Raw genomic sequence first — 12,384 nt, 5'->3', positions numbered from 1 at the left:
ACGTACAGTCTATTATAAAAAAAATATTTGACACCAGCTACGCAAAATTCGTGGCAATAACAGACATTCGGAAACTAGACAGCACTTATTAGCTGTATTGAAAATACAGATTCTCTCCCTTTTAAAGTGGTTGGCATTTTAATAACCTACATATTATGATTCGCTCATCCCATGACAATACGGTAGTTTAACTGGGAAGAATAACAGAAAATTCAATGCAGTCGTCGGCATTTAGGAAGGATGTTACGTAATATCCGTGGGCTTAAACCGGGGAAAGTTATTTCCTGAAGTTGAACAGGAGTGAATAAATTCTGCTTTGAGCTCTCACACCAATCCAACCAGTAGATGATTTTCACGACTAAGACAGTTGGTGCCATATAGAACGGCTCGGACACAAATGATAATGGAACCGTCGGAGAACTCTCAGAAGGATGACACTGGTAAGAATGTCAACAAGTTAGCCATCAACAAGTGCTTTAGTTACGCTAGCTTGATTTCTAACTAACTAACCCTTTGTGATAGCCAAATCTCACAAATGCGTGCGAATTTCGGAATGTCGCTACAGACCACTGAACATGTACAAAATGTTGCTATTGCTGGAGCTGTCACTTGCTGAGAGAACTCTTGACCTTCCTGTTACTACCACAAAGTCAAAATTGGCCAAATCGTAAAAATGTATAAACTAAAATGTACTTTTTGATCTTAATTTAAGGTTAGTTAGGCACAAGGTTAGCAGTGTGGTTAGGTTTAAAATCTGATTTTAAGAAGAGGAATTGTAGAAATAGGCGGGGATTTAGCTATAATAAGTATGATTTTTGTGGCGACGTCAGTCAGCCTAATTAGAAGCTGTGGCAGGTGTGTGCCAAGGATTGCCACGTCTCCACTGAGAGACATCCAAAACAATATTATCTGTCAGTTCGATTGTCAACAGGTGTATTATTACATTAATGAATTGCTTTGCATGGGGGTGTTTTGTAATCTTATTGACATTGGAAGGAATAGGCCTAAATGCAATTGCTTGCATGATCATGCTTTATGCATCTCATAAGATATCTTGAAGTCAGTCTCTCTGGGACTGTTGAACCCCACTCACAACCTTGTATTGTCCTGCGTTCACCATAAACAGATTATGTTATCTCTTAATTTTTCTTCTTGTCAGGTGCAATGGAGAGCTTGCAGGCCCTGCTAGCAGATTGCCGAGCGCAGCTGGAGCACTGGCAGGGCGTGGCGACAATCTGCGAACTGAGCAAACAGGAGGAGCTGGGAGAGCTGCAGAGACAGTGTGACCAGGAGATGCAGTCTCTTCAGGAGGCCCTTAGAGGTCAGAGAGAGAGCAACACACAGTGTGACCAGGAGATACAGTCAGAGGTGGAAGACATATTTTCTATATACCAGTGTTTCCCTACCATTGTATAGATGGGGGCGGGTCCCCTCTCTTCCGAGGAAGGTTGCGCCATGCCTTATATTCATCATCTGTTCCCAATGGGGGCTATGGTCAACATTTTTGCACTAGAGAATAGCGTGCAATTTGGAATGCAGTCAATGTGTCGGACCCACCTAGATGGCCTGTTATTGTCTGTCATCTCGTTTCTCTCTTCTATTCTCAGAGACGGCCTCTCAGTATGAGGCTAGAATATCTACTCTGCAGTCTGAGCGTGCCCAGTGGAGGAGAGCCAGTGTGCAGTCTCAGGTGTGTGCGTGTGTTCACCTTAATGTTACTAAACCCATTTCCTTGTCTCTGACCTTCGTCTCGCTCTCACTCAGGGCAGTGTAAAGAAGGACTGGGTGGAGGTAGGAGCTATGCAGTCCGAGGGCCAGTCGACAGACTCTCCCACCAATAGCTTCAGAGAGCCAAGAACGGACGGATGGGATAGCCAACCAACAGAGGCTGAGGGACCAGGGGAGGGTGAAGGGGCAGGGCTGGAGGGCTATTTCTCCCAGAACTGTGACTTCGCCTCTTTCTCCTCCTTCTCCTTGGACACGCCCTCACTGCCCCGCCGCCAACCCCCCCAGGAAGACACCGCCTCCCTGGTCTCCACGGGAACCCTGGTGCCCGAGGCCATCTACCTGCCCCCGCCTGGCCACCGTCTGGTCACACACACCGAATGGGACTCGCTTAACACACAGGTGAACACACACACACTTTGACATCAATTCACTAAGCAAACAAGTGAGCACCAGCCACACAAACACACTCCAACTAGGACTTATACTGAAAAAATATATAAATGCAACATGTAAGGTGTTGGTTTCATGAGCTGAAATAAAAGATCTAAGAAATGTTCCATAAACACAAAAAGCTTATTTCTCTCAAATGTTATGCACAAATTTGTTTACATCCCTGTTAGTGAGCATTTCTCCTTTGCCAAGATAATCCATCCACCTGACAGGTATGGCATATCAAGAAGCTGATTAAACATTATGATCATTACACAAGTGCTGGGGACAATAAAAGGCCACTCTAAAATGTGCAGTTGTCACACAGCACAATGCCACAGATGTTTCAAGTTTTGAGGGAGCGTGCAAATTGGCATGCTGACTGAATGTCGACCAGAGCTGTTGCCAGAGAATTGAATGTTAATTTCTCTACAATAAGCCGCCTCCAACGTCGTTTTAGAGAATTTGGCAGTACGTTCAACCGGCCTCACAGCTGCAGACCACGCCTGTATCTCCACATCTGACTTCTTCAGAAGTCCGAGACCAGCCACCCGAAGAGCTGATGAAACCATGGGATTGCACAAACGAAGGATTTCTGCACAAACTGTCTGAAACCGTCTTCGGGAAGCTTATCTGCATGCTCGTCGTCCTCACCAAGGTCTTGGCCTGAATGCAGTTCGGCATCGTAACTGACTTCAGTGGGAAAATGCTCACCTTCAATGGCCAGTAGCATGCAGGAGAAGTGTGCTTTTCACGGTAGAATCCCGGTTTCAACTGTAGCGTGCAGATGGCAGACAGCGTGTATGGTGTCGTGTGGGCGAGCGGTTTGCTGATGTCAATGTTGTGAACAGTGCCCCATGGTGAGGTTATGGTATGGGCAGGCATAAGCTATGGACAACGAACACAATTGCATTTTATCGATGGCAATTTGAATGCACAGAGATACCGTGACGAGATCCTGAGGCCCATTGTCGTGCCATTCATCCGCCGATATATATACGACGGCGTGTTCCAGCTCCCAACCAATATCCAGCAACTTTGCACAGCCATTGAAGAGGAGTGGGACAACATTCCACAGGCCACAATCAACAGCCTGATCAACATCCTGATCAACTCCCCAAGGAGATGTCGTGCTGCATGAGGCAATTAATTGGTGGTCACACCAGATACTGACTGTTTTTCTGATCCATGCCTCTACCTTTTTTGGGGTATCTCTGACCAACAGATGCATATCTATATTCCCAGTCATGTACAGTCCATAGTTTAGGGCCTAATGAATTTATTTCAATTGATTTTGTTATATGAACTATAACTCAGTAAAATGTTTTTTATGTACTTAAAGCCTGTTAAAACAGTCAAACACCAATGTTGGCTATCAAACAGGTGAGCAGAACTGTACAGGTCTGGAATGGACTCATGACGTCTTATGTGGTGTGGTCTGATGTGCAGGTTGTGGAGCTGGAGGGAGAGCTGAGTCGACTGAGGGAAGAGAGGACAGAGCTGGAGAGCGAGCTGGAGACACAGACTACTGAGACACACAAACACGTACGTACACCTTTACACACATGGCATATACTGTATATTGAGAAACGTCAGTTGTCCACGTAATTTAATGTTACTGTGTGTCGTGTGTGTGTGTCAGGTCTCAGTTCTCCAGTCTCAGGTTCAGACCTCGGAGGCCCTCCTACAGGAGCTGCAGAAGTCTTTCAACCAATCACAGAATGCCGTCCATAGCAGGCTGGTGAGTGACAGGCACTTGGTCCAACCAGGGAGGGGGGGGATGAGGTCCATGTAGTGTGTGTTTGAGTTGTTTTTGTGTGTGCTTGTTCCCAGGCAGAGCTGTCTCTCTCTCAGAGGAGGGTGTGTAACGAGCTGTCCAGGCTAAAAGGGGAGGAGATCGAGGAGACGGTTGGGGCAGGGGATGCCAACACACGCCTTGGTCCTACACTACAGGTACAGTATGTGTTTATATATGCGTGCACGTTTGTGTGTTTATACAGTCAAGAATCATAGAAATACAAAGGAAATGTACTATTAATGTATGCACTGCTGTACTCCCACCTGTAGGGGGCACACAGTGAGGAGAGGCTGCGTATTGAGATCGTCAATCTGAAGGAACAGCTGGAGACCCGTGTGGAGGAGAGCGGTCTGTTCATCTGCCTTTCCTTTGCTCTTTCTTTGTGTTAAGTGTAATAGAACTTGCCAGCTGGTTCAAAACCAACATACATTCTCTCTTTCTCCTATGGTTCTGCCTCAAAAGAAGTTTTACAAGGTGAGTGGGCATTATTATATATGTGTGTGTGTGTGTGTGTGTGTGAGGTGAGACCATTTGTAAGTGTGTGGTATAGAAGGCCATAGGAATTCATCAGTAATGCATCACACACAGGCAGTTGATAACAAGCGTTGACTGTAGTAAACTAATCGGTTACATTAGATAGGCTAACAAAGCCGACTGTAGACGAAAGTCAGGGAGGTGCATCTGCCACAGCCAAAACTCGTACACTAGTGGTTTTCCAACAGCAAGATTCAGATCAACATGGCATTGTCAACATAGCTGCTAAGGTTTTCTTTATAAAGGTCTAAAACTTTTCTTTAACCCCAGATCACACACAAACTGAAAACAACGTACTTTCTGAAGTGCCTTCAGAAAGTATTCACACCCCTCAACTTTTTCCACATATTGTTAGACTAAATTTAAAAAATATTAATTGAGATTTGTCACTGGCCTACACGTAATGTCAAAGTGGAATTGTGTTTTTTGAAATATGTACAAATTCATTTTTTTATTTTTTATTTATTTATTTCACCTTTATTTAACCAGGTAGGCAAGTTGAGAACAAGTTCTCATTTACAATTGCGACCTGGCCAAGATAAAGCAAAGCAGTTCGACAACATACAAAAACACAGAGTTACACATGGAGTAAAACAACATACAATCAATGATGCAGTAGAAAAAAAAAATAAGACTATATACAATGTGAGCAAATGATGTGAGATAAGGGAGGTAAAGGCAAAAAATGCCATGGTGGCAAAGTAAATACTGGAATGGTAGATTTGTAGTTTGAAGAAAGTTAAAAGTTAAAATATAAATAATATGGTGCAAAGGAGCAAAATAAATAAATACAGTAGGGGAAGAGGTAGTAGTTTGGGCTAAATTAAAGATGGGCTATGTACAGGTGCAGAGATCTGTGAGCTGCTCTGACAGCTGGTGCTTAAAGCTAGTGAGGGAGATAAGTGTTTCCAGTTTTAGAGATTTTTGTAGTTCGTTCCAGTCATTGGCAGCTGAGAACTGGAAGGAGAGACGACCAAAGGAGGAGTTGGCTTTAGGGGTGACCAGAGAGATATACCTGCTGGAGCGCGTGCTACAGGTGGGTGCTGCTATGGTGACCAGTGAGCGGAGATAAGGGGGGACTTTACCTAGCAGGGTCTTGTAGATGACCTGGAGCCAATGTGTTTGGCAACGATTATGAAGTGAAGGCCAGCCAACGAGAGCATACAGGTCGCAGTGGTGGGTTGTATATGGGGCTTTGGTGACAAAACGGATGGCACTGTGATAGACTGCATCCAGCTTGTTGAGTAGGGTATTGGAGGCTATTTTGTAAATGACATCGCCGAAGTCGAGGATTGGTAGGATGGTCAGTTTTACGAGGGTATGTTTGGCAGCATGAGTGAAGGATGCTTTGTTGCGAAATAGGAAGCCAATTCTAGATTTCACTTTGGATTGGAGATGATTGATGTGAGTCTGGAAGGAGAGTTTACAGTCTAACCAGACACCTAGGTATTTGTAGTTGTCCACAAATTCTAAGTTAGAACCGTCCAGAGAAGTTATGCTGGATGGGCGGGCAGGTGCAGGCAGCGATCGGTTGAAGAGCATGCATTTAGTTTTACTTGTGTTTAGGAGCAGTTGGAGACCACGGAAGGAGAGTTGAATGGCATTGAAGCTCGTCTGGAGGGTTGTTAACACAGTGTCCAAAGAAGGGCCAGAAGTATACAGAATGGTGTCGTCTGCGTAGAGGTGGATCAGAGATTCACCAGCAGCAAGAGCGACATCATTTATGTATACAGAGAAAAGAGTTGGCCCAAGAATTGAACCCTGTGGTACCCCCATAGAGACTGCCAGAGGTCCAGACAGTAGGCCCTCCGATTTGACACACTGAACTCTGTCAGAGAAGTAGTTGGTGAACCAGGCGACGCAATCGTTTGAGAAACCAAGGCTACTAAGTCTGCCGATGAGGATGTGGTGATTAACAGAGTCAAAAGCTTTGGCCAGGTCAATGAATACGGCAGCACAGTATTGTTTCTTATCGATGGCGGTTACGATGTCATTTAGGACCTTGAGCGTGGCTGAGGTGCACCCATGACCAGCTCTGAAACCAGATTGCATAGCGGAGAGGGTGCGGTGGGATTCGAAATAGTCGGTAATCTGTTTGTTGACTTGGCTTTCGAAGACCTTAGAAAGGCAGGGTAGGATGGATATAGGTCTGTAGCAATTTGGGTCAAGAGTGTCACCTCCTTTGAAGAGGGGGATGACAGCAGCTGCTTTCCAATCTATGGGAATCTCAGACGACACGAGAGGTTGAACAGGCTAGTAATAGGGGTAATAAAAAATGTAAAGCTGAAATGTGACCTACCACCTGGATTTGGTCCTATGGAGCAACATTTGAAACGGTGTTATTCATATTGGATAAAAGTACAAATTCAGATCTAGAAAATGCTGTGTATATATAAGTTCACATGTTCCAGAAGGCATTTCGGCCAAAAACACTTTTTGATTTAAAAATGTTTTCATTAAAATGACTGAAGTAGTGACGTGCGACTTATGCCCAGCTTGTTGAAACGGGTCATAAATGTCTTGAGTCAATAAGCATTCAACCCCTTTCCTATAGCAAGCCTAAATTAGTTCAGGAGTTCAAATTTGCTGAACAAAAATAAGTTGCATGGGGGTTAGGGGGTTATTAATGGTGTTTAATAACCTCCTAAAGTCGATGTCCGCGCCTAGTTAAATTTTAATGGGGATTTAAAAAGAAATTTGGTGCTAAATTAGAGAACTGATGTTTTTGCATTGGCTGCATCTCAATCCACCGCATTTGCCAATGGCTGCCTTCTGCATCTGAGGTGGAAGGTGGCCGAGTTACAGGGGTGTTTTTCAGACCATGAGACATCCTGAAAACCGGTCTTCTCATGAAAACATCTCTAGCGTCCGAATGGTTTGGCCTACTTGACTCTTACCAACACGATGTTGGTAAGAACTACGTTTAGCTACGTTTAGCTCTACTACCCCCACAAGCGCAACATATGAAGTCGGTACCGCCGATCTGCCAACTTCTGTCCGTAGCATCCAATCAGTTTGGTCTACACTGTAATATGACCCCTCTATGCATATTTTTCTTTATTTGTATGCAAAGGTGAGACTCTTGCGAACACGTACATGTCAGTTGTTTTGACGCTCACAAGACTTGTCTGAAGGTAGCCCAGTACCAGTTAAAAATATTAATGGAACTATATATGGAAGTAGTGAGGTGCCAATTTTATTTTGTTAAATATAGGTCTCACCTTTTTTAAAATAATTTCCTGATCTTTCTTATGTCTCTCTGATATAGGACAGACACTTTGTTTCAAACTTCAATTTGATTTATTTTTTACTGTTTTCCCATGTATCAATCTGTTATTCAATGCATTTCTATGGGCTGATGGCAGTAAATCCAAATTTTGATGTTTTATCAAATATATTTTTATATCTAAAGGGGTCCTAAAATTCCAAATCAAATAACTAAATGATCCTTGGTATGACCATCTTAAAACAATTCCGTATGTTATCTAATTGACAGTGAAAATAAGGAAGTGTACAGAATAAAAAAAATATTCCTTAAACATGCATCCTGTTTGCATCAAGGCACTAAAGTAATACTGCAAAAAATGTGGCAAAGCAATTGACTTTTTGGCCTGAATACAAAGTCTTATGTTTAGGGCAAATCCAATACAACACATTACTGAGTACCACTCTCCATATTTTCAAGCATAGTGGTGGCTGCATCATGTTATGGGTTTGCTTGTAATCGTTAAGGACTGGTAATTTTTGGGGATAAAAAACAAACAAAAAGAATGGCGCTAAGCACAGGCAAAATCCTAGAGGAAAACCTGTTTGTCTGCTTTCCATCAGACACAGGGTGTAAATTCACCTTTCAGTGGGACAATAAGCTAAAACACAAGGCCAAATCTACACTGGAGTTGCTTACCAAGAGGACAGTGAATGTTCCTGAGTGGCTGAGTAAGTTTTGACTTAAATCAGGGTGAATATCTATGGCAAGACTTAAATGGATTTCTAACAAGGAACAACAACCAATTTGATAGAGCTTAAAGAATAATGGGCAAATATTGTACAATCCAGGTGTGCAAAGTGCTTAGAGCAGGGGTGTCAAACTCATTCCATGGAGGGCCTAGTGTATGCTGGTTTTTGTTTTATCCTTTCAATTAAGACCTAGACAATCAAGTGAGTGGAGTTCCTTACTAATTAGTGACCTTAATTCATCAATCAAGTACAAGGGAGGAGCAAAAACACTGCCCCCCCCCCGTGGAATGAGTTTCACACATTTCTTAAAAACCTACAAAGACTCACAGCTGTTATCGCTGCCAACGGAGATTCTAACATGTGTGAATACTTATGTAAATGAGATATTTCTGTATTTAATCTACTTGTTAACATAAAAAAAAAACATGTTTTCACTTTGTCATTATGGGGTATTGTGTAAATGGGTGAGCAGGAAAATAATCTGTTTTATCCATTTTGAATTGAGGCTGTAACACAACAATGTGGAATAAGTCAAGGGGTATGAATACTTTCTGAAGGCAGTGTGTAAAGCATTTGTTAGAGGTCTCAAATACCAAAAACATTGATTGGTTGACAAGTAGTGCCTCCCAGTAGCCAGGCGATGGCTGCATGGCGCCGTCGGTGAAAAGCAACTGCCGCAATTGAAGGAGACTTCATCAAAAACCGCATGACCTTTGATCACATGGTTGTTTTTGTGACGTTCATACAGTTATCCACATAATGCAATACGTTTTGTCAAGTCACCGCCTTTCAAAGTGTATCTGCTCGAACACGCCCGTTGTCTTTCCCTTGTGAAACCGGTCTTCTAACCTCGATGGGACTTCCTTGTTCAATAAAACCTTTGCCCTCTGCAGTGCAGCTGTCCAGCCTGAAGACAGAGATGGAGCGGGTCCAGTGTCAAAAGGAGACACTGCAGTTGGAGCTACAGAACGGTCGCACCGAGCTACAAGGTCTCAGCATGGCGCTCTCACACCTACAAGGAGACAGCGAGACTCTCAGCCATGACAAGGTACTGTACAGGGGGGACCAGGGATAGATGTGTGTCCGTCCGTCCGTGTTGTACCTTTTTGTGTACTTGGTGTTCCCAAAGTAGGAAAGAGAACATGTTACTGTAGCTCTTTCCCTCTCTCACCATTCTCAACTCCCTTTCCATCTCCCTCCTAGGCGTCCCTCCAGCAACAGTGTTTGGAGCTGCGTAGCCAGATCATCAGTATGCGTTCTCAGGTGGACACCAGCCAGACAGTGCAGAGGGACTTTGTCCAGCTTTCACAGTCACTGCAGGTACATTACACTGATTCAGGACCAGCCCACTCAGGGTGTATTCACATTGGGTTGGTTTGTTATTTTACAGCACTGATCTAGGTCCAGTCCAGCTAGATTCCATATCATTTTTGTTCCATAGTCAAATGACCATGAGGCTTCTTACTCCACCCTCTTTCTTTCCCTTTCTGTCTGTCTCTCCGTCCTTCATCGCTTTCTTCTAGGTGAAGCTGGAGTTGATCCGTCAGGCTGAAACTCTGGACCAGGTCAGGGACATCTTGGAGGGGCTTCCTGGTGAGGATTCCCCGCCCACTGATGCGATGTGAGTCTATCAGACCAGCACAACAGAGCCAAAGCGACAGGAGAAACAGGAAGTATTCCAAGGGTGACCAATAAGAACGAAGGTGGACATGAAGTGCAACCGTAACCATGGAGAAAGACTTGACCACTATCATGACTATCCCCGCTTTGAAGAGGAGTGGGCTGAGCAAGGCACTGAATAATCACTGATATACAAATCATCTTGCATTCCAGACAACTCATAATGAGAGTCAGACCTGTTCAGGCCAATCCTCTCCAACATTGGGAATCGCCACCTCAGCTTGTAATGTGACTTGGAATATTTGTACTTTGGAGCTGTTCAATGATATGATTGTTTTGGTTGCACCTCGACTTGTTCCTTGAGCGCCATCCACATCTTTCCATATTTGGGTGTTTAAAAAATGTAATTTCTCATGTTCAATGACCAAACACTCATTCTAAGACTGAACTTAACCCCCTTTTTTAACTGGACTCATTGAGAACTTGAATATTTGTATTGAAGTTCCTGACTTGACATTCCCGCAGGTCAGATGTGATGAGAAACACTACATTACTGCTTTAGTGGAAGTCACTAAAATGCAATATGTTGAAAAAGGCCAGTATCTACTGTAAGTTATACTGTATTATGATACTTTTGACACATGGAAATGCACACACTCACCCACCTCTCAGGACCAGTGGGCACTTTGCTTGACTTCCAATCATTGATCTAAAAGCACTGCCCTTGTTGATACCAGCGAGTAACACTAAAAACTCTATAACCAACCACTCCAGTGACACAATTACCTTTTTAGACTTTACCACTTTTTAAAATGAAGAATAAGCGATAAGAAACCTGTGAATTAATTTTGCATTCTCTTGTTGATACTAATTGCCTTAATATATAAATATACATTGAAAGACTACTCATTGCAGGATCATGTTTTTCTTGTGTAATTGTTTGCGGAGAGAGGTGTGTGTCCATGCTGTTATACAGCTGTGAAGCATGGAGCCCTTAGTTGGCACATGAAAACCCTGGAGGCCTTCCAAATAAAGTGCCTCAAGAAGATCCTCTGTGTTACCTGGCAGGATGCAGTACCCCACACAGAGGTACTGAAATGGGCTGGCAGTGGTAGCATGCAGTCCACCTTAAACAATCACCAACTAAGATGTCTTGGTCATGTCATCCGCATGCTAGAGGGCCGACATCTGCCGAAAGTGCGGCCACATGAAGGCCAACGCTCTGCTGGTGGCCAGAAGAAGTAGATGCAGGACCGAATAAAAACCACTGAAGAGGTGCACGATCCATCCAGTATAGAGGACCTAGCCACCTGAGGCATGCTCACAGGGCTATTCCTGCCCCCTCCAAACCAAGCCTTCACATGCGCTGTCTGCAGCTGTAAATCCATGATTGATCTCCACAGACACCAAAGGACTCATAAGTAAAGGAGAAGATGCTTCTTCTCATCAACCATAAGTAAGTATGTGAGATACTGGGAATCAAACCAATAACTATTAACCAGCCACTCTTGTATTCTCTTTTAATAGTTTTATTTTTTAAGAATAATTTGAATATATTGTTCATGTTCATAACACTCTTATATATTAACTTAATTTCAATACATACACAAAGAAAGAAAAAGTATTTATTTGTATATTTTAAAAAAACTTCTTTTTTTTACTTTTTGTAATTTTCTGGTGGCTTTTGTTTCGTTCTTTAATCTTGTTCGATTTTTTTTTCTCTCACTTCTAGTGACGGTCTGCGCTCTCGTTTCTGGGAAGTGCTTCCACCGTTCCTCTTCTCATTCTTTTCTCTCCTTTATACTCCTGGTGTTCTTTTAGTCCCACTTCTTGCTTACTAGGTTGTCATCAGCAACTGCATGGGAAAGAGAAGGGTATTGGCAACCGATAAGGTAGGACTAGACTTAAGTCTCAAATTGAGCACTAGCCCCTAGGGATCAATTTGGAGGATAGGTATAAGCAATATCGGGAGCATTCCAACCCAGCCTAAAATTCCCATATTATTAGAAATACAGTCCTTTTAGATCTACATGAAGTACTGTTGATTGATGTGGAGTTGGGCATGCATCTATTATTCTGGCCATTTAGTTACATTTTAGTTCTGCTCAGTTGACATCCAACACTTATATAGTCAACAGCAAATATTGGTGGTTCTGTGTAGCTCAGTTCGGTACAGCATGGCGCTTCCAATGCCAGGATTGTGGGTTCAATTCCCAGGGGCCACCCACTTATAAAATGTATGCACGCATGACCAAGTTTTGGATAAAAGCGTCTGCTAAATGATACCAACATTTGTACTATGTTCATTAAAAAAAAAA

The 12,384-nt window shown here is 43.2% G+C and overlaps 2 protein-coding genes across 6 annotated transcripts in view; one reads left to right on the top strand and one right to left on the bottom strand.

The window, feature by feature from the left end:
• The first annotated feature begins 246 nt into the window (after positions 1–246).
• Positions 247–10,971, top strand: LOC115192142 (rab GTPase-binding effector protein 2). Of its 4 annotated transcripts, none has more exons than XM_029750314.1 (12): positions 247–440; positions 1,160–1,368; positions 1,608–1,690; positions 1,770–2,127; positions 3,607–3,702; positions 3,800–3,898; positions 3,991–4,110; positions 4,225–4,303; positions 4,418–4,429; positions 9,340–9,494; positions 9,650–9,766; positions 9,970–10,971. In XM_029750314.1, the coding sequence occupies exons 1-12, from the start codon at positions 398–400 to the stop codon at positions 10,069–10,071; spliced, it is 1,473 nt and encodes a 490-aa protein (XP_029606174.1). In that variant the 5' UTR covers positions 247–397; the 3' UTR covers positions 10,072–10,971. The 4 variants fall into 4 exon arrangements, with proteins under 4 accessions (XP_029606174.1, XP_029606176.1, XP_029606177.1 ...); XM_029750317.1 differs by having other exon boundaries at positions 249–440; positions 1,160–1,321; XM_029750315.1 differs by having other exon boundaries at positions 249–440; positions 1,160–1,321; positions 1,765–2,127.
• A 601-nt stretch (positions 10,972–11,572) lies between these two features.
• The window catches only part of LOC115192141 (sarcoplasmic/endoplasmic reticulum calcium ATPase 1-like), a 35,232-nt gene continuing 34,420 nt past the window's right edge, over positions 11,573–12,384 (bottom strand). For both annotated transcript variants that reach the window (XM_029750311.1, XM_029750312.1), the window contains exon 25: positions 11,573–11,921. In XM_029750311.1, coding sequence (XP_029606171.1) covers positions 11,884–11,921 — 38 coding nt within the window. In that variant the 3' untranslated portion in view covers positions 11,573–11,883. The remainder of the gene's footprint in view (positions 11,922–12,384) is intronic.

This window comes from Salmo trutta, chromosome 4 (genome assembly GCF_901001165.1).
Source record: "Salmo trutta chromosome 4, fSalTru1.1, whole genome shotgun sequence".
Lineage (NCBI taxonomy): Eukaryota > Metazoa > Chordata > Actinopteri > Salmoniformes > Salmonidae > Salmo > Salmo trutta.
Note: the sequence above shows the minus strand (reverse complement) of the source record. Positions and strands in the feature narration are given on the sequence as shown.

Coding starts and splice junctions, on each gene's coding strand:
- LOC115192142 (XM_029750314.1), top strand. CDS start 398: ATGATAATGGAACCGTCGGAGAACTCTCAGAAGGATGACACTG. Junction 2,128..3,606: donor GGGACTCGCTTAACACACAG/GTGAACACACAC, acceptor TCTGATGTGCAG/GTTGTGGAGCTGGAGGGAGA. Junction 3,899..3,990: donor ATGCCGTCCATAGCAGGCTG/GTGAGTGACAGG, acceptor GCTTGTTCCCAG/GCAGAGCTGTCTCTCTCTCA.